General features: G+C 52.9%; 8 protein-coding genes across 8 annotated transcripts; 6 read left to right on the top strand and 2 right to left on the bottom strand.

Moving 5' to 3' along the window:
- Nucleotides 1–250: 250 nt before the first annotated feature.
- On the top strand, nucleotides 251–1,662 carry PV07_05566 (uncharacterized protein; the record flags this gene model as incomplete). Its single annotated transcript, XM_016392475.1, has 2 exons — nucleotides 251–326; nucleotides 386–1,662. 2 exons carry the CDS (start codon nucleotides 251–253, stop codon nucleotides 1,633–1,635), a joined length of 1,326 nt encoding a protein of 441 aa, XP_016249994.1. The 3' UTR covers nucleotides 1,636–1,662.
- A 2,512-nt stretch (nucleotides 1,663–4,174) lies between these two features.
- On the top strand, nucleotides 4,175–5,602 carry PV07_05565 (uncharacterized protein; the record flags this gene model as incomplete). The annotated part of the gene is made up of 2 exons (XM_016392474.1): nucleotides 4,175–5,389; nucleotides 5,470–5,602. Exons 1-2 carry the CDS (start codon nucleotides 4,230–4,232, stop codon nucleotides 5,600–5,602), a joined length of 1,293 nt encoding a protein of 430 aa, XP_016249993.1. The 5' UTR covers nucleotides 4,175–4,229.
- Nucleotides 5,389–8,413, bottom strand: PV07_05564 (uncharacterized protein). Its single transcript, XM_016392473.1, has one exon. The coding sequence runs from the start codon at nucleotides 8,247–8,249 to the stop codon at nucleotides 5,703–5,705; it is 2,547 nt and encodes an 848-aa protein (XP_016249992.1). The 5' UTR covers nucleotides 8,250–8,413; the 3' UTR covers nucleotides 5,389–5,702.
- A 232-nt stretch (nucleotides 8,414–8,645) lies between these two features.
- On the top strand, nucleotides 8,646–9,217 carry PV07_05563 (uncharacterized protein; the record flags this gene model as incomplete). Its single annotated transcript, XM_016392472.1, has 3 exons — nucleotides 8,646–8,654; nucleotides 8,710–8,723; nucleotides 8,833–9,217. 3 exons carry the CDS (start codon nucleotides 8,646–8,648, stop codon nucleotides 9,215–9,217), a joined length of 408 nt encoding a protein of 135 aa, XP_016249991.1.
- Nucleotides 9,218–9,310: 93 nt separating this feature from the next.
- Nucleotides 9,311–9,655, top strand: PV07_05562 (uncharacterized protein; the record flags this gene model as incomplete). Its single annotated transcript, XM_016392471.1, has 1 exon — nucleotides 9,311–9,655. The coding sequence occupies one exon, from the start codon at nucleotides 9,311–9,313 to the stop codon at nucleotides 9,653–9,655; it is 345 nt and encodes a 114-aa protein (XP_016249990.1).
- Nucleotides 9,656–10,656: 1,001 nt separating this feature from the next.
- Nucleotides 10,657–13,344, top strand: PV07_05561 (uncharacterized protein). The gene is made up of 2 exons (XM_016392470.1): nucleotides 10,657–10,891; nucleotides 10,951–13,344. The coding sequence occupies exons 1-2, from the start codon at nucleotides 10,742–10,744 to the stop codon at nucleotides 12,340–12,342; spliced, it is 1,542 nt and encodes a 513-aa protein (XP_016249989.1). The 5' UTR covers nucleotides 10,657–10,741; the 3' UTR covers nucleotides 12,343–13,344.
- A 472-nt stretch (nucleotides 13,345–13,816) lies between these two features.
- PV07_05560 (uncharacterized protein) lies at nucleotides 13,817–14,578 on the top strand. Its single transcript, XM_016392469.1, has one exon. It carries the CDS (start codon nucleotides 14,090–14,092, stop codon nucleotides 14,327–14,329), a length of 240 nt encoding a protein of 79 aa, XP_016249988.1. The 5' UTR covers nucleotides 13,817–14,089; the 3' UTR covers nucleotides 14,330–14,578.
- A 4,237-nt stretch (nucleotides 14,579–18,815) lies between these two features.
- Nucleotides 18,816–23,343, bottom strand: PV07_05559 (uncharacterized protein). The gene is made up of 5 exons (XM_016392468.1): nucleotides 22,940–23,343; nucleotides 22,669–22,877; nucleotides 22,562–22,616; nucleotides 21,432–22,513; nucleotides 18,816–21,383 (listed from the first exon to the last, which is right to left on the bottom strand). The coding sequence occupies exons 1-5, from the start codon at nucleotides 23,201–23,203 to the stop codon at nucleotides 19,019–19,021; spliced, it is 3,975 nt and encodes a 1,324-aa protein (XP_016249987.1). The 5' UTR covers nucleotides 23,204–23,343; the 3' UTR covers nucleotides 18,816–19,018.
- Nucleotides 23,344–23,382: the final 39 nt, after the last annotated feature.

Genomic DNA, 23,382 nt, shown 5'->3' with positions numbered 1-23,382 from the left:
GTCACGCAAACCCCTTGATCAAGGAACAAGCTAGATTTTATTATATGGTCAAAGCTTCCCTGTCTGTCCGTCTGTATTGGACATTTTGTGGAGGACATTGGCTTTCATGGACTGTCAAAGAAGAAGCAGTTGAGCCGATGGAAGCCAGGAGATGTCTGCTTTCGCTCCCAGAACAGGCTGCACGTTCTCAGAGAAACCAGTGACACCGGTGCTTGGTCCATACCAACAACCAGACTCGACACGATTTTCTATGTCGAAAGCCGATTCAAGTTGGGCGGCGTACGGGGCTTTACTGGCTGCGCTTCTCTCTGAAGGCGTCCTCTTCGGTGCGTTCCCAATTGATTCTACCACTACTACATGGTGCAATGTACTGATTGAATACCAGGAGTCTGCCTTTCATTCGGCGTGTTCCAGGATTACTACAGCAACAGAGCCTCCCTCCCTCACAGCGACCTCTCGTCATGGATTGGCGTTCTCGCAGCAGGCATTGCATACCTAGGAGCTCCGGCCGTCACATACTGCTGTCAAAACTTGACGATTCCCTGCCACTATTACATCTACGCGGGATGGATCCTGTGTCTCGTGGGCCTCGTGAGCAGTGCGTTTTGTCACGACGTCAAGACGCTGATCGCCACGCAAGGGCTGTTGTTCGGCTTGGGCCTGCTCGTTGTGGAAATGTCCACGCTCATAATCCTAAACACGTGGTTCGTCGCGAGACGTGGACTTGCATACGGTCTGCTCTACGGGTTCACCGACTTGTTTGGCGTGGCGTGGGGGTTTCTCGCCAGCTCCCTCCTGAACCAGCATGGCGTCAAGACCGCATTCCTCGTATTCGCCGCGATCTGCTTCTTTATCCCGGGTGTTGGGATCTTTTTCCTTCGCGAAAGGTCTTCTGCCGCTGCAGACTCATGCTCCGAGACTGCATCGGTCAAGGAGTTGACATCCACAGACATGCTACGTGAGATACCTACAGCCGATACCCTGCCTCCACGCCGTTACCATCGCCACGCCAGCTTCTACATCTTTCTCCTGTCGAACCTCTTTCAGTCATTTGCTTTCTACTTGCCCTTCATCTACCTGCCCTCCTACACCACGGCGCTCGGATACTCGGCGTCGACCGGCGCAATGGTCCTCGCGATCGCCAACGTCGCCCAAGTGTTCGGAGAGATCGGCTTCGGCAGCCTCTCGGACAGAGTCGGCGTCCACGCCCTGGTGTTCTTCTCGGCCGCAGCGGCTTCGCTCTCCGCATTTCTGATCTGGGGGTTCGCCGATTCCCTTGCATATCTGATCGTCTTTGCGCTGCTCTTTGGCGGTTCCGCGAGCGGCTTCCTCACGCTGTGGCCGCGCATGGGCACCATGTTTGCGGAACACGATGCCAGCATGATCTACAGTTTCCTGTCGCTGGGGAGGGGCCTGGGCGTCATTTCTTCCGGCCCAATTAGCTCGGCATTGCTTCGGGTGCATGGAGATATCAGGGACCATGGCGATGACCGAATACGGCATCATTATCAAGCCGTTGTGCTCTTCGTGGGGTCTTGCATGGCTGCTAGTGCGGCTCTGGGCGTTGTCGGGTGGACATCGTCATATTTGAAAAGCAAACACGTATCGCAGGGAGGAGGAGGTGCAGCTGCATAGTTATGCCAGGTGTCAAAATGAATGAAAATCTCCGTTTTGCTGACGTACTAGCAAAGTCTGTTCTTTACATACCCAACACACTGTCCCACGGATTGGTTTCACGCTGCTTCAGGACAGTCTATAACCCAGCACCGCCGCCTTTTCGGCCTCACTCAGCTTCTCCACCCCGAGCGGCGGCAGAATCGGCTGTAAGCCTTGCACGAAATCAAAATGCCCCATCCTCTTGGTCAGGGAGATGTCCTCGGGCCCTCGCACCGGACCCTTTGGATTGTTCCCTGCGATGAAGTTCATGGGGAAGCCCACGTCGAAGGGGTACGCGCTTTCGATCTCGTCGATCTCCTGGGGGGAGAGCCGGATGGTCAGCGCCTCGATATTCTGGCGGAGATGCGACAGCTTGCGCCCACCCACGATGGGCGTCACATAGGGTGTCTTGTGCATGACGTACGCGAGGGCGATCGAGGTCAGCGGGACCGCCGGCGTGCGTGCGTTGGCGACTTTCTCGAGCACCAGCGACACTTGGGCTTCTTTGCCTGTCTGGATCGATGCCATGTTGCGGCCTCCCTGTTCCGCGGGTTGTGAGGGCTTGAAGTAGCCGCCGCCCAGGGCTCCCCAGGGTGCGAGCCCCATCCCCTCGTCCCGGCACATGGGAATGATATCCCTCTCAAAGTCCCGTTGCGCGGCTGACCAGCGTCCCTGATAGACGCTGAAGGGCCGCAGACCGTGGTGTCGTGCATAGGCGTTCGCCTTCGCCACCACCCATGCCGGCGTGTCGCTGATGCCCAAGTACAGCACTTTGCCGCTCTGCACCAGTTGGTTGAGCGACTGCATCATCTCCTCAATCCCGGTCGTGAAGTCCCAGTAATGGACATACAGCAAGTCGATGTAGCTCGTCCTCAGTTTTTTGAGAGATGCTTCGACACTGAGCACCAACGACTTGGTGCTGTTAGCCCCGAAATTGGACTGTTGGAGTTGAGGCTCCGAAAAGACCTTGTACGCCGAGGAGTATTTCGTCGCGATGACCATCTCGTCCCGTCGATAGGGGCCGTGAAGAGCCAGCCACTCCCCGATCCACATCTCGGATTGTTCGGCTTGGTAGTTGTTCGCCCTGCTCACCAGAACCTATCAGCACATTCTCGTCGAACAGGGATAATTCAAAGGAGTATACAGAGCTCTTAAGGCGTGGCCGCCGACATCTCATTTCGAGCGGACTTACGTGTCGATAAAATTCCCACCCATCTCGTAGAAATAATCCAAGATCTCAAACGCCGTCTCCTTGGTACATTCGCCCATGATGCTGGACCAGGCATCGCCAAAGTTCATACCGCCTAGACACAGTGGACTGACATGGACGCTGGCGGAAGGGGCGAGAAGCCGATGGCGTCCGAGGACAGACCGAGGCAGCGGTGCGGAAGGGGTCGTCATACTGTTTTCCAAGAGCTGTAGGCAGTACAGAGTCTATGGCAAATAGGGTGTTGGTGGTCAGGATGCGAAGGCTTTGTGAGCTGGATGTCGTGATGTAGCCTGCGTCGAATAAATCTATAGGAAGCTGGGCCTGAGAATCGCGATGGAAACCTTTCCATTTTTATATCCTTGCCTTCCCGCATTGCAGTGGGCTGAGCTGTAACTAAGCCGTGGCCCTCCATCCCATTATACGCATACGCGCGGAACAGAGATCCAATCCCCGGATACATCCTTGGGGCCACGGCAACAGATATCCAGGCTCACCTTGCGCGTCCCCCTGCTGGCCGGTGATAAGTGTCCAATCACCGCAATTTCCAGATGGACAACGTCGAAGATGTCTTGGCCGTGGGGGACTTAAGCCTCTTCACAGGACAATAAAGTCCATCATCACGACCCCTCTGTCCTCAGTAATATCGCGAATCAGTTTAGCCCATCGGAAGCTTCCGAGTCGCAAGAAGCCATCCTATCAACCTGGGTCGGAGATAAGGGGGCTCAGCCTTGTCGTTCTTGGCAAGCTGTTTTGAGCTGCAAGGCTCGATGCAAGAAGGAATAATTGAAAGGAATGAGTCGGGCACTTCAACTGTCTCGAGTAGAGATCCTGGGTCGGATGCTGCATGCATGAAGTGCATATTGGCACGGAAGGTCTCCCGCCTTCGCTGGGGTAATCTAGATGGCTCGTCACAGCTCAACCTTGGTAAGCAATAAGCGCCTCCTCAGACAGGCTCAGTTTGACCACAATTTCCCCTTCTCAGTTACATCATTATATAGAGCACGGCCAGATATAGACTTCTCCAGGTCAACCTCAGTTCACAAAGGCCGTCGTCGGCGTCGATGGCTCTGTTCCTTGACGTCGGGAGGGAATAATGTTGTTCCTAATCATTCCCCTCGCCCCCTTTCCCCCGCATTCCTTCGAGCGAGGCTCGGCTATCCCAGACGAGAACTCAGCCGAAAGGCAATCGATATAATGCCAGTACCAACTATCGCACATTTGTCAGCTTGGGCAGAAGAACACATCGCTGTATAAACATACTTAAAGCACTGCTCAAGGTCTGTTTTCGAGAGGAGAAACTGCCTCCAGGTCAAAGGTATATCTCTCAATTTGCGTGTATAGATTTGAAGCGCAGTCCTCCACCATGCCTGGTGCTGTTCAACAAGTCCGCTCTCGTGGCATCTACCATGCCCTGCCAACCTACCCCCCAGATGTCAAAGACCTGACGGCTGTCGTGACCGGCGCCAACGGCATATCGGGATACTACATGCTACGGGTCCTCTCCCAGGCTCCCGAGCGCTGGAAGCGCATCATCTGCCTGAGCCGGCGTCCACCCCTGGTCCCAGGCGGCCTGCCCAAAAACGCCGAACACATTGCGTTGGATTTCCTGAAGAAGCCTGAGGAGATCGCGGCCGTGCTTAAGTCCCATAACGTCGACCGGGTGGACCACGTCTTCTTCTTCTCGTACATCCAGGTCGAGCCCAAGCCGGGCCAAGGACTATGGAGCGACGCCGAGGAGATGTGCCGCGTCAACACGCTGTTGCTGCAAAACTTCCTGGGCGCGCTCGTCCACGCCCAGATCACGCCCAAGCGCTTCATGCTCCAGACCGGCGCGAAGAATTACGGCGTGCACCTAGGCCCGACCAAGCTGCCGCAGGAAGAGTCGGACCCGAGGGTCGAGCTGGAGCCCAATTTCTACTACCCCCAGGAAGACGCGCTGTTCAAGTACTGTCGTGAACAGGGCGTCGGGTGGAACATCCTCATGCCTGGACCCATTCTGGGTGCCGTCCCGGACGCGGCGATGAACGCGGCCTTCCCCCTGGCGGTCTACGCCAGCGTCTGTCGACACATGCATACTCCGCTCGAGTTCCCCGCAGACGTTGTGTCGTGGCAGGCGTTTTGCAGCATGTCGAGTTCGATGATGAATGCGTATATGGAGGAATGGGCAGTCTTGACCCCGGGGGCGGAGAATCAAAAGTTCAACGCTTGCGACAATAGTGCCTTCACTTGGGAATCTGCCTGGCCCAGGATTGCGGGCTGGTATGGGATTGACTGGACAGGGCCCGATGACAACGCAGAGCACGTCGCACGTGAAACACGCTTCAATCCCCGGGGGTATGGCGCGAAAGGCGTCTCACGCAGAAGATTCACGTTTGCCGAGTGGGCAAAAAGGAAAGAGGTGACACAAGCGTGGAGGGAGATCGCAGAGCAAAATCAGCTGGCCCAGAAGGAACTGAAGGACGTTGATCGCGTATTCGGTTTTCTGGATGGCACCCTCTGTCGTGCAGCGCCCCTTGTATTCTCGTAAGTGATCCCCAGTAATCTCTTACTTGGGATAACAGCGTGGGAACGATAGGAAAACGCTGACACGAGATGGCAAACAGGACCGACAAAGCTCGAAAACTCGGCTGGCACGGTTTCGTCGACTCTGCAGAATCACTGTTGGAAGTATTTGAAGACTTTGCCAAGTTAAAGATGATACCGCCTGTGCCCAAGGTAGAAGTCAAGTTCAATTGAACTCTGGCCTGCAGCATCGCGCCATGGTCAAACGTCCAACGTCCCCGGCGCCGACTTTTGTTACAGATGCAGATAACAAAGCCTTTTCCGTCTATGCAATCTATGCACGACCCGAACCCTTCTCTGCCTCCATTCTCTCCTTCTTCCTCTTCTTGGCTGCAAGTTCACGCCGCCGAGCCTCTTTCCGGAACCACTCGCTGTCGGGTTGCTGACTCTTCTTGCTCCTTCGTTCTTGTTCACGATACATGGGGGCCATAGTACCGCCGCCACTCACGTCCGCCAACAGGCCAGCTTGCCTACGCACCTGCAGTTTCTGCGCCTTAGCCTTCGAAGAGCCGCCGCCACTCAGATGACTCCACATATTGTCGTCGACTTTCTCGATGTCGGCAGCCGTTTCGTTTTGAAGCAAGACCTTCGCAAGCAACTCGTTCCTCTCCTCCGGCCTTGAGTACATGAGCTTGTCCATCTTGTCCATACCGGCGAGATGCGTGATGGTCTTGAAGGCATAGCCTTGGTCAACCAGAAAAGCCTGTCTCTTTGCACTGTATGCCATCTCGGTTGTATCTTTGGAAACAAGAGAATAGAAGAATGCATTAAAACCTTCATCATTGCGACGCTTTGCCCGCAAGATACGCCCCAGCCGTTGTGCTTCTTGACGTCGAGATCCATAGTGTGAAGAGATTTGTATCAGGCATGTTGCTTCGGGCAGATCAAGGGACGTATCGCCGATCTTGGATAAAAAGATGGTGCTGAATTCTGGGCGATCGTCGTGCTGGAATCTGTTGAGAATTTCTAGCCGCTCGTAATTGCTGGTTTCACCGTAGATGAAAGCCCTCTTCATGTTCTCGGCATAGTGCCTCAGCGCAAACAAGTTGTCACTGAACACGATGATCTTGTCGCCACGAGTTTCATGGTAATTGATAAGGTACTGGCAGACCCGGAATTTTTCAGGGTTCATGATGTAGAATAAGGGCTGCTTCCGCGTGGTTGCGTTCTGATATTCTTGATAGAATTCCATGGACATCGGACACCACACTTCCGCACATTGCACTTTGGCGATGTGCCCCTGATCGGCAAGTTCCATCCAGTTGGCTTCGTACAATTTCGGCCCAATGATGAAGTTGAGGTCAGTGATCTTATCGTCTTCTCGGAGCAAAGTGGCGGTGAGACCAAGTTTGCAGTGGGAGCGAATGTTTTCGCCGACCTTTCTGAACATTTTCGCAGGGACCACATGCACTTCATCGAGGAGCATCAATCCCCATTCTTTGCCATACACCCAGTCCATCATCTGTTGGGTGTCGTGGGCTCGCTTCCCACCCGCCGTGATCATAGAGTAGGTAGTGACTAGCACACCCGCGTCTCCATTGAACCTCTTCTTTTCAGTGGCAGAGAATACGGCGATATCCTCTTCTCTGATATCAGACCATTTTCTAAATTCATTGGCCCACTGGTAGCTGGACATTGCGCTTGTGCACAGAACAACAATGCTCTTCTTGATATGGCAACCTGCGGTGATGCCGACCAGAGTCTTCCCAGCGCCGCAAGGAAGGACAATAATGCCACTCTTGCCGCGGCCGTTACCGAACATCTTGCTGAGTGCTTTTTCCTGGTACGGCCGGATTTGAGTAGAGGGTTTTAGATCGATCGGGAGAGTCGCGTTTTCGAAATCGTTGGCGAAGTCGTACTCCGAGATGGCAGGATAACCAATGTCCAAACATTGCTTCGCCACTGTGTCACGTTTGTTCGGCGCTATTTCAAAGCTGGTAGCTTCCTTGTAGGCATCTTCTTCATCCTCTTCGTCCCTCAAAGCCGCGATCATCGCTTCGTTCTCCTTGGCCGGGTCATCTCTGGGCATCTCCACATTTGCCTGACCCGCCTGTGTCATGCCTTTGGCGTTGCTGGTTCCTTGAATGACAGTCGCCTTTGTTTGGATTCGCCCAACTTGGACGTCCGTGCCGGCGGCTTTGCAGGGCCCGATAACTGGATCCTTCAGGAGCATGTCAATGATGGGGCGCTCATCGGACTCGACAAAAAACTTGTTGTTCCTTAAAACCAGCCGTACTTTTCCATACGTTTTTGTGTGGCGGTTGATGAATTCGATCACGGTCTCGGGAACGGGAGTTTTAGACAGCTTTTCTAGCGCACGTATTATATCTTCACCACGTAGACCTACCGAGAGGGCGGCATAAAGACTATGCTCTGTGAATCTATATTCGTGGAGATAGGACGGTCTGGACTGAGGTTCTGCGATGGTAGTAAGCAGATCCGTAGCCTGCGCGGATAACGGAGAGAAGCTCTCTAGGGTGATCTTGGGGCCTTTTTTTGACCCAACCGACACATTTGGGTCTATCCAAAGCGGCCTATTCTCGTGATCAGGCTTCAACGAGAGCCAGGAGAAATCTTTCTCTCCAAAGATCGAGGGCTTCTGTTTGTGCTTTGTACTCTGGAAGGAACTAAAGTCCAACCTTGCTCTGGCCTTTCGAATGTGCTCTTGCTCGCTATCACTGGGTTCTTGGGAGCGTGCATCGGATCCTTCGAAGTAGTCATCGTCGCTATCGAGGCTCACAGGCGTCGAAGGAGCAGGCGTGGAGCGCTTGGAGGACCGACCATTCGCAGCATCCGCAAGGGCTTTTCGTTTCAGCGACATGGCTTCAGACAGCAGCCGCTGTGGCGGACTGCGTCAGGAGGAGGGGTCACTCGATAGACTGCGTACCGTTCTTGGTCGAACGACAATGTAGTCGGAGACTCAGAGGACAAGACTGGGAAGAAAGACAAAAGATAAGAATGGTGAATCATGGGTGACGACTCGTTGAGGCCACCGCTTTATCTGCCTGATCGGAGGAACTTCAACGTCCTCCGAGCCCAACGGTGGCGCATAGCAGCCGCTGGCGGAAATGTACGTCACCTGCAGCGTGGGTAAATTGCACGTTTTTGGTCTCCGATTTTCCGCCCGAGCTTTTCTGCAAGCGAGCTTTCAGAAACTCGCGTCCTCCTGTCTTCCTACCTCTCAATTCTGGGCATGGAAAGGTAAACTTGGGTCGAGATGAATACTGTGGGTAAATCCTCTTTGCCGTCACTTTGACTCTAATGGCTGATCCTGTGCGCAGATAAGGTCGACGTGGTATGGGCCCTTGGGTTGTGTGCTGCAGCACTCAGCTTTCACTTGCCCGTGCTATGGCGTTGAGCTGCGCATAATTTCTGGTATCATACTAACGGATCACATTGCATAGGATCGGCTGGGGAGTGCTCTGTGTCGCCGGAGGAGGCGCCTACTATTTTGCAAAGAAATCCATCAATGCCGACCGAGCTGCCCGATTTGAAGCTGAACAGCAGAGAAAAGCTCGCCTACAACGTCTAGAGGATTCGCACATTGCTTTCAACAAACAACCTTCTACCTCGAAGTCGAAAGCCAAAACAAAAGAGCAGGCCGACCCGTGGAAGGGATCTCAAAATACCAAAGGGCTAGATCATGCAGGCAGTCCTAGCAGCGAGATAAGCGAAGACGCGGCACCCGTCGGACATGCTCCGGTCGACGGTGAACAGAGAGTCCGAGAGAAGAGCAAGTACGAAGCTGCAGAGCCGTACCGAAGCAAGAAAGGTGACAGATTGGGGTGAGCGAATGAAAGAAAAAGAAAGAAGCTATGTTCTCAATGCCTGATCTATTGTGTATGGGGGAGGCCCGAGGTGTTTGAGTTGGTGTGTACATTGATGACCAAATTTCCTCGAAGCCGAAGTCGCATCTCAACCTTTTGTTACTCCTGTTGTTACTCCGGCCATGACCATGAAATGGGTATTGTGCTGAACGCTCTGCCAATCATTCCAACGCCTCTGTGTACCCGAATGAATACAACGCCAACACCATGCTTGATTGATTCCTCATATCGCCAGTACATTCCCGTCATGCGTGGCAGCAAAGGGGTGCATAGTGCTTCCTCGAAGCATTTGGGTGTCCTGAGTCTCGTTCGCGCTTCGACTCGATTGCAGGAGGAACAAAAGGTAAAAGGACCGCGGAGGTTATTAGAGTCCCAGCGACGGCCGATTGTAATCTGGTAGCCGGTTTGGGTACTTGCGAGGAGAAATGGCGGACCGCCGTTTGTGTGAAGGTGCTGGTGACGGTGCCTGCGAGACTCATGGCTGCGGACGTAGAGATAGCGCGTTTATACAATGGAGAGAGTGAATCGCGGTGAGGTTGGTCAAAGGTGAGGGCCCGAGCAGAGGCCTCGACTGCGGAATCTTCCCGTTTCAGAAATAGAGGAATTCTCCGTTGTGATCTTTTGTACAGTACGGAAGAAGTTCAAGGAAACCAAGGAGAGGGGGAGTCGGAATGTTTTAAGGGGGGCTGAATGTGGGATCACAAGGCGTCAAGTAGTAGGCAGTGACTAGTGTTGGGACCTTTTGACTCAGAGCCTTCGCCGAACCCGTGGAAACAGGGCTGCGATTCACTAGTTGGAGGGAGGTGATTGCGTGCTGAGCAATAGAAATGATGTTGCTGGTGGATGGGGATGCCAGGCACGGAGAACAAAGCGGCTGTTGGGCATCAGGTTGGCCAGGATGGTGGTAGACAGAGGGCCAGTGGCCTGAGACGCCCTAACAGCGTATGCTACCGGCCAGTGAATTTGTCCATTGTTTGTAAGATGGGTGCGGGCCCTCAGCTGAGCATGAGGGCGTGCGCATTTCGTGGGGAGACAATAGGCAATGGGAGGCAATGTCTATGCCGATAAATCGGCCCCGATTATCCGAAATACCCACGGAATCGGTGCCGAGCTCTAACTCGTCTGGGATAGCCGCTTGAAAGGGATACCCTATGAGATGCGAGTCTTTGAAAACCACTTCATTTCATAGGACAGCGTGACGAAGGTGGCGTTGGGTGGCGTGCCAGAGGAAAAACAGGCATGGCTACAGCCTTGTCCGAAAAGACCCTATGAGTACGCGAATGAACCGGCTCCCGCAATATCGTGGCGCACTGGCACGTGACTGTGGCTAGAGTGTGGCTGGAGTTCCCTGCGCAGCCTCGCCAACCTTGGACTGCGACAAAAGATATTCAAGCCGGTCGGTGACCATGTCAATGCCTCGGAAACCGAAACCACACGCCCAAGGAACAATGATTAAATCGTCCATTCTGTTTGCTGTATAACCCAGATGGCTGCTCATCATATCTCTCTCGCCAAAGCCTCTTTTGGGGCTTCTCTCCTGCGGCCCGACGTGACAAAGGTCGCGCGGGACGACCTACCCATCTTTTACAGCGCCTTCGACGCCACCCTTACCCGATGCTCGAGTCGCAATATACAGGTCTGGAAAATTCAAGAATGGCATAAAACACCGAGGCTGGATTGACTGAAGAATTATAGACATGTAAACAATGGCTGTTGCAAAATGTTGCCGTCTCACCGACAAGGACCACCGCTCTAGGGAAATATTTGGTTGCCATAGCCCGATATCTTGCAGACCAGCCAGAAGAAGCAATCCATGCAGGAGTCTCGCGCCGGCGACTTCATATCCTCTACCTACTGAATGACCTTCTTCACCATGCTAAATATCACGACACCGATGCCGTTCTTCGCAACAATCTGGCACAGTCTCTCCAGCCATTCTTGCCTGACCTATTCCAAATTAGTGCATCAGACGCCAAAGCACGCGTGCGGAGACGGCTACACGATTTGATCGATCTGTGGAAAGAAGAGGAGTACTTTGGCAGACAAGTTATTGATCAACTGCACGATGCCCTCGACGGCGTCACCCCCGAGGTCAAACTATCATCTGAACGAGAAGTTCAGCGCAAGAATACAGATAAAGAACTCCCATATCTTATCCCCTCGACTCACGGTGACCCTTCATTGCCCTTCTACGATCTCCCAGCCGGTAATATTATGCGTCACATTATCCCGAACAGCTCACAGCCCATTCGCCCTGATGAGGTCCGAGCACTCCAATTCTCCGCTGGCCCCGCGGACGAGAGCTTGGTCAATGCCCTGAAGGACTTTTTAAACGACGTCAAGGGTATTGAGAGTACCGTTCCAAGACCTGAAGAGTCGGGCTTGTCTCCGGATATCGACGAGATGGGTCAGATCTCATACCATGATGAGGCGGGAGACGTGGTCGGTGATACCTACTACGGATGGTCCCGGGCATTTTGTGACAAGATGAAGAAGCGTGGCAGGAGGAGTTCGGGCGAATCTTCCCAACGATCAAGATCAAGAAGTTCGGATCGCAGTCGAAGTGCCACCCCTCGGAAGCGCAGACGTCGTAGTATTTCAACCGATGGACGCTCCAGGTCATCAAAGTCGTACAGCCGCTCACCACCCGCACGCAACTCCGACAAACCTATGAGACAATGGAGTCGAAGTCGCAGCCGGTCACGCTCCAGAAGCCGCCCGTATTCTCCTCACAATCATCGTCCGCGGTTCGAGCAGCCTCCGAGATTCGATCCATCAACTACACGCGTCAGTACAAACACCACGCCTGTTCCTCCACCTCCTCCACCCTCTTCAGCAGTGCCGTTTCCACCGATGCCCCTACCTCTTACAGGCGTACCGGTACCTCCTCCCAGACCACCGCAATGGGTGGGCCCATGGCCTCCGCCCCCACCTCCTCCCTTTCCTCCAGGCCACATCGGGTACCAGAATATTCCCTTTCCTCCTCACCCTCCGCCGCCGCCAGCCTTTGCTCCTCCGCGGGACGGCTGGTCGCAATACCCCGGTGCACCGTCTGGACAAAACAATCAATATGGAGACCGACGCTGAAGTATTGTCCACTGCTTGACTTGATGCTTTCTCCTTGTTGACAGAGCATCAGGCCACCATTCCGCTCCCCTTTTCGGTACAAATACCCCACAGACGTCCACGGCAGGCAGACGAAATGTTGATGACCCTAATCAGAAGCACCAACCAATAATGTCCATCCAGCTGACTCGGCAAAATGCTGTTCGAGGGAGTCCACCACACGGACCCCACATTGCCATGATCATCGACTATGAAGAGAAGCAATCACTTCTTGTGACGACCCCATCCCAGTCCAGAACGGTCGACCTACAACGATCAATCCAGGGTCATGCGCCTAACATCACTCAAACTTCAGGGGCATTCGCCACGGGTATCAATGACCCTTGATTGCAAGTATTGAAGCTGAACCTTTAAGTTTGGAGACTTCGATTGGATAAGGAAGAGGAAATATAAACCTTCGCATGATGGAGCTTTGGGTTCGCTGAGCACCTCAGAAATCACGCACTCAGGACGACTTGTTGGCGGGCCAGAACGAGTCATACCAGTCTTCACGGCGAGGAGTTTGAAGCTTATCTCACAACCAGAGAATGAGGCGCATACTTGTGAAATACTCCGTACCACTCACAGACACGGCGGCGGGTGATTGCCAGGGTTCATCGCCTGAAGCCGAATTAGGAACCGGGTGGCGGGCTTGGCAGACGCAAGGCTGGGCTTCCGTTGCGGTTCTTGTCCGACGTCATTGCCTGGCTTTCATTGGCTGCCACCAACAACGGCACGGCAACTGGTGGCCCATCTGCCTCCTCCCGAGTCGCCTGCCCCTATGCCATAGCACATTCACCATCAGCCATCCACTACGAGTGTCACGAACCTCTTCTACTCATTAGCGATCAATGGAAATGAACTTTGACCACTCACCTCTGCTTTTGTGTTTCTTCACTGATTCTCACCTCCAGTCTAGCGGGCGCCTCTTCGCTGTTCGCCTCGCCCTCGTCGGCTTACACAAGTATGCTGGGATCTCAGCGCCAGCATTTTCCCCCCAACGACGATCACTCTTGAATAACAAAGTCGGGGCATGCTTATCTTGAATGCCTAACCACGAGAATCCCTCGGCACAAAAGCGTTGGGTCTAGAGCCTCCCCTCTCCATCCACAATTTTTCCGCGTCCCTATCGAATGCGAGATGTGATCATACTGCATTGCCTCTCCCATCAGACCCTGGGCGACGTGCCCTCGACTGATCGGCAGGGTCGTTCTCCACCCGCGAACGACGTTCTTCATGGTCATTTGCTCGATTCCCAGCTCTGGTCCTTGGAATCTTCATTTTTGCTGGGGATCGAAGGTCACCTTTGCCGTTTGATCATCGCACCGTCAAATTCTAGTTCGCGAGATGACCACTCAGCTCCGTTCAACTGACGGCAGCTTGCATAACTTCTCCAGAAGGTCTCACAACATTCATTGGCCATGCAATACGCCATTTCTCCGTCTCTAGACCTGGACTTTGCCCCCCATTCCGTCGGTGGCTTCTCCTTCATCCTCGCCAATGGTGGTTCAGCCTGGTGTGCTGAGTGGTCTCCATGAAATATATAACCACATTGCCTGAATTTCCCCTTTGCCATCACTCTATCTCCAGCTTTAGCCACATCTACAGGACACTTTCAAATACTTTACAGTCAACTAAACTTCGAGCAGTCACTTTCTCGTGGTGACCTTTGCAGTTTTCCAGCAAACATCATCAGAAGCCCTCTGTTACTCCCAAACCATCACCAGCCATGCCTTCCGCCGTTGAATACCTCACCAGCCCCCAACAAAATTTCAACTACGAGTCTGACCCCATTGCGGCCATGACCTCGTATGCACGAATGATGCACATGCACACGAAGCAACAGATGGATGCAGCCACACGATCAGCTCGACGACGAAGTCCACCCGTTGGAGTCGATGCCCACACCAACGGAGGGCTGTCGAAACAGAGCACACACAGCAGCAATTCTTCACGATCATCCTTTTGAATTCCCACCCCCACAAAGCTCTCCTTCCTACCTGAGCGTTCGAGCTCCCAAACTTGTACCTCCAAAAAGGACTCGGCACAAATCACACAAAGTGATGAGTGCTGTCATCGAGCAGACTGGGAAACTGTCCTGGCTGACGAATGATACATTATTTTGTGCTCGCAACCTCGAGACACGTGGTGGAGAGCCTCTGCATGTCCAGGCCCTCATGATAATCACCCTTTCATGGCATTTCATTATGCGGAGGGGTTGTTAGGTGATGAGCTTGCTTCATCTAATTCTATCATGACAAGTTCGGATCTTATGTTCTGCTTTTTTCGTCAAAAGGCACCAGCAGCATTGGGCGGCGCAATACTTTCCAGGGATCATACATAGGGCTTTGCGAGTTCGAAGCCGAATGAAATGTTTCACAACTATTTCTATTTTCCTGTACTCGTCAAAATCTGTAGCAAAAACTCGATTGTGCTATTCAGCTTCCCTCTAATTGTGTGCTATTTATCTCTTCTTCGCGACGCCATTAGTGATACCTGTGTTTCTGCCCCATCTAATAATGTCTATACAATCATTATGGAGCAAGCAAGTTTGATGCCCAAGCGGGAGCACTACGGGGTATCTGGACGCAAGTCAGCGAAGCGTGGGGGAACAGTGTACAGTGCACAGCGATCGGTATGTGCTACGGGCAGAGGATGAATACTTAGTACTATGCAGGGCACCACCCATACCATACCACACCACACCAGGCCAGACTAGAGGGGACGAAGGAAGAGAAAGCCGCTGACCAAAATCTCCTTCTCTTGCCCTCCCGTGTGGCCGCCCCTTGAATGGCTCGATGGTGTGGTGTTGCCTCCACAGCTCCTGCGTTGGGCAACAGCCTCGTCGATCGCTTGCATCATAACCGGCCTGGGTTCCCTGCGAGAAGCACGTCATACAACCCTGCTCAGCTGCTCCCAGATTCCTTCTTGCCTTTGCTCCCTAGTAATGTTAAAACAAAACAAAGCAGTGTGTTTGTTCTCCAAGCCCTTTCCGTGGTGCTTTTGCTCCACAGTCTTGCTGCCCATCCAACCCCTTTGCTCGCCGCCCATGGGTCTGTGGTCGATCGACAGCAAGGTGGCCACATCATACGTAAACCCCCATTTTTCGCTTCAGCAGGCCGGACTCCACGAGGGGTCTTGTTTTTTTGCCCATGGAAAATCATGGGAATTTGCGAAATCAGAGATGGTGAATTGGCATTGTCCGATAAGATTTTGGCATCATTGCAGCGTTGCTTGCATGAAAATCACCTCCCTTGAGATTGCCTTCCCATCGTCAATACATCACGAGAATCGAATCCGATACCCTCTCATTCCCTTGTCAAGAAGTCAGAGCTAGAGATCTTTGAATAAGAGAGATCCGGAGAAAGAGAGCAAGAGAATGGACGGGGCCCGGGCTGACCAGCACGGTGTGACGTTGTAGCCCCATAGGACATGGCGACGGGACACTTGACCATCTGACGGCGATGATGCAGACAGCAGCCATCCCTTACTGACTCGTCGACCAGTAGAGGGGGGGTCGCCCAGCTTCGCCTCCACCCCAAGTCGATGCTCACTGCTCAGGCCGCACGCTCCCCTGTCTCCGATATCCAGAATCCTCGCGCGAATTCTTCCTGCCACCAGCGGCGATACTCCTTCGTGATAGGTCAATACCATATCCCTTGTGTCGTTCTGCACTGGGTTCCTCAAGAACGTCCCTGCCGTTTATCATGAGCCTCCTCTTCTCCAGATTCGCAGACGTCAGATATTCGAGGCTCACTGCATCACTCTGAAACAGATAGTCCCTCCATTCGATGTATGCAGCTGGCTGTCTTCATCCGGCCCTTTTGCCTCCACGATCGAGATCGAGATCAATCTCGTTCATTGCCATAGGTGGATAGCTCTTGGCTTCATTTCCCACTTGTGTATTCACTGGGTGTGAACAAAGCAGAGAGGGGTGGCAATCCTCATGGCGGTAGCCTGAGAGTCGACATCATCGCGAATGTGTTTCGCCGTCCGCACTGTGGGAGGGAGGGATGCTGTAGCCATCCCACCCATGTCAGCTAGACACTCTCCCAGTGTCATCGACCCGTGGCAAACACCTCTGACGATCACTCCCGATGAGCAGTCGAAGGGCCCGATCTGAACGAGGAAGGAGGAGGCTTCTGCTTTCCACAACGGTTGATCATCATCCGTCTTCGAGACCCAAGGATGGGGGCATACTCGTCGTCCGACCTCATCGTCCTTTCTTCCCAGTCACACATCAGCACTTACCGTACACCTAGGCACTCCAACCACCCAGGTTCTCATCGTGCCATGTTACTCCCACCTACCCCTCGTGTAGGCACACGTATTGTCCTTCGCAGGATCCTGGCTGTGTCCCTGCAGGCTGCAGGTGGGATAGATATCGAGGGCTGCAACCAAATCCGTCCCGGGTTGCCATCTAGCATTCACTGGGATTACTGGGGCTTGGCTGGCAAGTGCCCACCCTCGAAAACACCGTCCCATATCTCCTCAGTCCCTAGTAGGAGAGTAAAACCCGCTGTAAAATGACTTGACACAATCCCCAGTTTACTATTACCCTGATACACTTACCTGTCTGCCAGCCCGGGGGCTCTTATTCCTGACTTACCTGACATGACCTGCCTTGTAGGCAAAGGGAGCTATAGAGGCTCTTCAACCTGACCATTAACCAGCCAGTCTCGCCGGACCTCGTCGTTCTTGCTAGCCCCCTAGCTTTGACCAATGATTTTCCCGACCAACGATTTTGCCCGGATGCTGGCTAGTCCTCGCGCGCCGCTCTGAGCTATTTTGCTCAAAGCGTGGTGAGACCCGCTGCACCCTTGAATCCTGCAGGCTGGAGTCCATGACGGCATTGATTTCTCTCTCTGCGAAAGCGCAAAGGACAAAAGAGACCCTGATGGACTTACATCCATGATCCACAGACATCCACACACAGACACAGGGAAGCACAAATAGCTCCCCCACAAATCACTCCCGTGAGACTTTCTACAATCCTCTCTTCCAAGGAGACAGGTGATGTTCGAATGCTGTGACGACGACTCTTTTTGGAAGCCCAGACCCTCCCTATCAACGGACGAGGAGTTTGCCCACTTTTCTCCCCATGGACATCGGGATCGTGGCAGACCCAGGCGACCAAGGCTGTGGATCTCTGGCTGTCCGAGCGGCACTGTTTGTCCATCTCTCATCACTCGAGTTCATGGCTCTCTGGGGACACAGCTCTCTGGAGATAGCAACCGTCGATTGATATCGCTGGGAATGTGACGGTGTGTGCTGTGTCATAGTATCGCATCATGACTCGTTTGAAATCGGGCGCACCCATCTCATCCGAGACCTTCTCGAGATCGATCCATCTCCTTGCGCCACACTAGGAAATTTGCACTTCACAGGGGAAGTTGATGACGGACCAATCTCGTCCCTGCTCCTCGCCATCAACTGCACCTTCCAATGCCAACGCACAGCATGCGTTGCACAGCATTGCGGCGTTGAAAGGAGCATGTAATGTATCTTCCGGAGCAACAGGGCAATATCGAGGGCGTTGAAAGAGGAAACCGCCGTTGGCCCGGTTTTACGTGGCTGAACATCCACTCGCTCCTTTTAGACACAGCATAGCTTTGCCAGCTAGCCAGCTAGCTAGCATTTCACCCCCCAGAGCGCCAACAACGTCCTCTTCCTTCCCCAAACCAAAAAGCATGCTCCCACGAGAATACAAAAATGAGGCTAATGAAACGGTACCAACAGCGCAACCGCCGTGCCTCCGGTAGCATTCATTCGAGCTGGAAAATAGGACGGGGGCCCAATCCATGCACGTGCGTATGCACGTATGCAAGTAATAACTCGTTATTCAAGCAAGCTTTGCGCTTTGCGGGGGAAGCCCGGATCTTGAGTCCGGAAAACATTGGTTACTCTGAGGGATCGCACGAGTCTGTGAAAGGGAAGGGAGAAGAAATCGCCCTTTGGGAAACATCGTCCGGACGGACTTGTGGTGCTAGATGGAAATAGAAGGAGACTCAGGGGCGCCTGGGAATCTGGGTTAGAGAGAATCATGAGAGCCGAAGAGTGCCCTCGTATAACAAAGATAGATATAGCCTCGCCCTAATCGTCCACGTGATGTGGAGATATATAGACCTAGATATATAGCGAGGGCAATGTATATGGACCCGCCATAGCCGTGCACGAGTAGCGAGGACCAAGTCTTGCACCAGCATCGCGGTCCGTCAAACATGTAACCATCTGTGGTTCTGGCTCTGGCTCTGGCTCTGGAAGAGTCCTCGTCACCAGTGTTGACTCGATTTCCGCCTCACCTCAGTCGAGTTCCTGGTGAGAATATTTGGTGAGACACCTTAGTATAGGTTGCCTGCGTATGGGATTACACATCTGTACTCAGTCCACGTACTGACATCGCCGTTGCAGACAAGGATAGGGAGAGGAAATGACAACAGGTATCGGTGACCAAATAAACACACAAGACAACTATGCTGGCTGTCTAATTGGGCCGTTCATCATAAAAAATAACTGTTCATAGTCGTTCCACGTTTTTCAGACGGCGCTCATCGCATGAAGAATGGTTGCAAAGCAGTGTGGCGTCAAGGGACACCCTCAAACAGCAGTTGTACGATCTCTATTATCGCCATCAGGCCCATGTTCCTTTGATGCCGTCTCACATCTTGAAAAGCATCTCTAGGTCCTCCCCGTCGTATCGTCCCACTCTCCCCCTTTCCTGACTGTCTCCAATGTCTCTGTACGTAGATGAGAATTGACCACTCCGAGTCCGAGGACCCTCCAGTCCCTGCTCCTCGTCTGATCTGATCAGATCCTCATGCTCAGTTGCAGACTCGGCTGCCGTTGCTTCCCCAGATGGTCGCTTCCGCTTCCCCAGATGGTTGATCTCTCTGTAGGATTCAACGTTCCTCTCAGCAATGATTTCTGGTTCAGGACTTGGGCAATTATTCTTCCGGCCGCTGTCCAGGTTCTTCGTCTGACTCTTCTCGACAGCAGCAAAGGACTCTATCCCATGGAGAAAGGGTCCGATTGAACTAGGCCCCAAAAGGTAGTCTGTCAATTCACTGGTTCGACTTGGTGATCGGGACCTCCGCCCTAAATCCAGAACACCCGTAGGATTTAGCCTCCTTTTTTTGTCTGAATGGTGTTCAAAATCTTGACGGGGTTGATATGTCGCCCGCTCTGTGGGCGACGCGTCCAAAGTCGGGCTGATGTCTCGTGCATGGTGGACGTCTCGTGCTTGAAGAGCTGCAAGATATTGCGCATCCCGATGGGAGGGCTCGGCATTTGAATACCGATTGGACCTGGTATCCAACGTCTGATGTAGTGGCGCTGCTGACATTTGTCCATACGCGAGGTCGTCGTGCCTGTTCTCCTCCTCCGAATCCTCCGGGGTCTCGGAAATCTCAGTGACTGCATTCTTTGTTTTCGTGTCTTTTCCTTCGAGAATCGGGGAGCCTCCATAGTATTCCTCTCTTGATTCGGAATGTTGGCTGCGTGTAATTCCATCGAATCTCTTCTGCGCTTCGTGGACATCATGTCTTGTGAGTGATCTCTGTGTTGCGGGTGGCGAGCGAGATGCCTCTCTTGTACCAATCAAGATGCTTCCAATAGCAGGCTCGTCCATTTCAGGGGGCTCTTTTTCTTGCCGCCGGTGCATTTCCAAGATCAGTTGGCGAAGTCTAGATCTTAGATCTTGACTATGAATTCGGCGCGGCCATTGTTGTGCATTCTCTTCCCGCTGAAGGATTCGGCGGACGAAATTGTACGGATCAGCCACAAATTGCTCCAGATACATACACAGATACAGTCCGCAATCGCTGAAATTGTCCTGAGTTGGGATTTCCTTGGCCGTCATACCCTTTAGTTCAGTCACGTCAATGTCCATATTGCGCTTGTCTCGGGCCTCTGAAACTACATATTGTTTGAGCTGTGAACATGTCGCCGGTCGCGGCATGCCGAGCGAATCCAATGTGATAATGACAGGTTTGGTTACGTCGTACTTCGGAAGCGACCTGCGAACAGCTTTCCGTCGTCCGGGTCTCTTTCCCGTTTGGAACTGACTGCTTTTCTCGTCGTCACTGAGTGAGAGGTCGGCCAATGTTCTTTGAGTCTCATCCGTTGGCAGACCATTGTCCCGCTCTCCTTCACTTTGTTGGTCGCTCGACTGGAATTCCTCAGACCAGCCGCTCGTCGTTGCCCGTCCTCCGAGAAAGAATGGAAGGTTGCAGATGATGGCAAGATACCAATGAAGGTTCTCGTTGACTGGCACAACTATAAAATCGCGGCTGAAAAGATTGATGTTTTTGGTCCAGCGGCTGACAGCATCATAGTTGATTCCTTTTCTACCCTTCGTCTTGGAAAGGGCGTCATAGAAATAGGTGTTGAAGAAATACATCCGCCTGTGCAGTTCGGGATTGCTCTTCTCCATGTGCGTTTCCAGATACCTCATGAAGAAGGTTATGAGGTTGTCATTAAGGAATTCGTCATCGTCCAGTCGTTTCAAGTCTGTGAACGGCACAACTGCAGCCCTTCGCCCAAAGGGCGGGTATTTAAGATCGTTGGTCCAAGGACTGTCTAGAATCCCAGTCTGTGATGCCTTGATCTTCGGAGGAGTTTCGCCCCGTCCCTGTCCAGTCCTCGATTCTTCTTTACTGGCGTGTGAGCGGGTCAGGGGCTGCGACATAGCGGGTAAGTGGATTGTGGCCTGGGGCGATGGAGAATCCTCAAGAGCACGCCTTTTGGCGGGTAACAGCGTTTTGTCCATGTTGCTGACAGCCATCTTTCGATCTGCGGCTGATGTCGCGGATGACTTTTTTGAACTCTCAGCAGGTGCATCCAATATGTCGACCAGCCTGATTTGTTTCCGGGTGGCGTGTGTTTTTGCTGTCGACTTATTTTCCGTCGATGTAGGTTCTCGTTTCCTGGGAGAGGTTTGTGTCGCTTGAGTCTTCGTCGTGGATCTCCCCTTTTGTCTGGAAGTTCCACTTTTGGACTTTGAGAAAGCCTGCTCCATCCACTCCCTAGAAAATGTCAGACAGACCTCAGATGATCAGTGTCAGGAAACTTACTCCCCCCGAACACTGACTTTCAGCGTCTTCTCTATATCCTTCAGAACACCAACGAAGTCGACAGCCATTTTGTGTGATTCGAATCTGAGCCACATGGTTTCTTCTTCCTTCAAAGTTCGGACAAAATGGAGGCTCACTAAGGGAGACTCGTTGGATCCATGTCTAAGCTTGATAATCTGGTTGAACTGACGTGGCAGGGAAACAGGATCGTCGCCTAGCAGCGGATCCTTCACATTGATAGAGACCTCTTTCCCTGACCGGTCGAGCTCAATTATGTAGCCTGAAGAGTCGAGCAAATCTCTGTACACGAGTTCTCTAAGGAAAAAGGTCATCTTCGTCTTGGCCGGTTTCTTCACAAGTTCCTTTGATCGCTTGCTCACCGCAGTACTGGAGTTGGTACCTATGATTAGATTTCCGAGATCCTTAGTTTTCATCTCTGGATAGGGTGCACCATTCATGACGCTTGACTCTGAGGCAAACCGAGGTTCGCTACTCTGCAGTGCATCTGGACTTTCCGGCGTCTGGACCCTCTTTGGATTTTGCTTCTGTCGATTGCTAAAGTATCGCGAGGCTCGAGGCTGTTTCGAGAATTCCGGAGGACTTTCAAGTATCTTATCCTTCTCAGCCTTTCGTTGCTGTGCGGAACCTTTTGTGAAAGCGCCTTCATCCTCGGGGGATGAGCGATCGACTCGATCGACCTGTATATTGCGGACTTTGTCACGAGTTCTTAGTGTTGGCAGGCTATTTTCTTCTCTGTCATTCGAGCGGCGCAGTCCGTGGCGCTTTCCAGACACTTTGCCATCTTTTGACTTCGTGTCCAGAGCAAGTTCGTCTTCAGAGTTATTCAGGTTCTGTCCGTCATCGAGAGGGACAACTGAGGCAGCACGCACTCCAGGACTTCCCCAATCTCCAACCTTGCGCTTCTTGTTAGGCGTACCATGGTCGTTGGCATGGATGTCGTTCTTAGTAGGCAAACTCGTGCTTGAGGCAGGCACTGGGACTCTAGTCTGAGATGTCCTCTGTTGAAGAAAAGCCGACCGTCCGTTCAAGGTGTTGTATGGTTTGTAGGCCCCCGAAGGAGTCTAGATCTTTTGTCAGGAGAAATTCATCTGGGCTGGAGGATAGCTTACTTTGAAAGGCTTCTTCATTGGGTCTTCGATGCATCCAGAATCGGTGCTCCGTCTTCTGTGACAATCTTTTAGCAGTCTGTACTCTTCATCTGCGCTCGGGGTCATACACCAATCCTCCCACAAGCCTGTCCTCGTCTCTTGATCCTGTCCGCGGAGAACTTTGTCGTCGACTTATGCCACTAGACCCGGACGTGAAATTCGCAGTCGCTGCCTCGAATTCGCCTTTGAATGTTAAGGCGTTCTGGGTTGAAGGAAAACTAGGTGTCGTCGTTTCGCTTTTTGCGACCGGTGTCTCGATATCATCATCACTCTCGATCTATGCGTCCAAAGGATTGTCAGTCTGGGTCCCAGGTCCCAACATGGAGCTGCGCGACGTACATGGATCGGCGCGCATGCGGCATTGTCGTGCGCACCAAGGAAGGCACTTATGGTTTTGGTGAGGTGTCTAGGAGGGGTTTGGGGCATCTGTCCCCTTTGTGACTGCGATGGAGAGGCATTTGAACGTGGAGGGACCAGAGGTGCGGTAGTTGGATTGTCGTCTGAGCCCCTCCGGCCGACATCTGATTTGCGTGAAGAACTGAGACCGTTCTGGCTAAGGTCGTGTAGTGTGCTCTGCACGACCTCGTGCCAGGGAAGTTTCATTGGTGAAGTGACCACCCACGCATCGTTCGCAAGACCACATAGCCCAGGACGACGTAGGAAGATATTCAGCTGTCTGAAATGAATATGCGGAGGGTGAAGTGCGGCTGCAGTGGCTGCAGTGGCTGCTGTGCGCGCGGTTGGTTCTGTTGGCAAGAACCAAAATCCGAGCATTTCCCCGC

This window comes from Cladophialophora immunda (genome assembly GCF_000835495.1).
Source record: "Cladophialophora immunda strain CBS 83496 unplaced genomic scaffold supercont1.3, whole genome shotgun sequence".
Lineage (NCBI taxonomy): Eukaryota > Fungi > Ascomycota > Eurotiomycetes > Chaetothyriales > Herpotrichiellaceae > Cladophialophora > Cladophialophora immunda.
The sequence above is the reverse complement of the archived record's forward strand: the minus strand, read 5'-3'. Positions and strand labels throughout refer to the sequence as shown.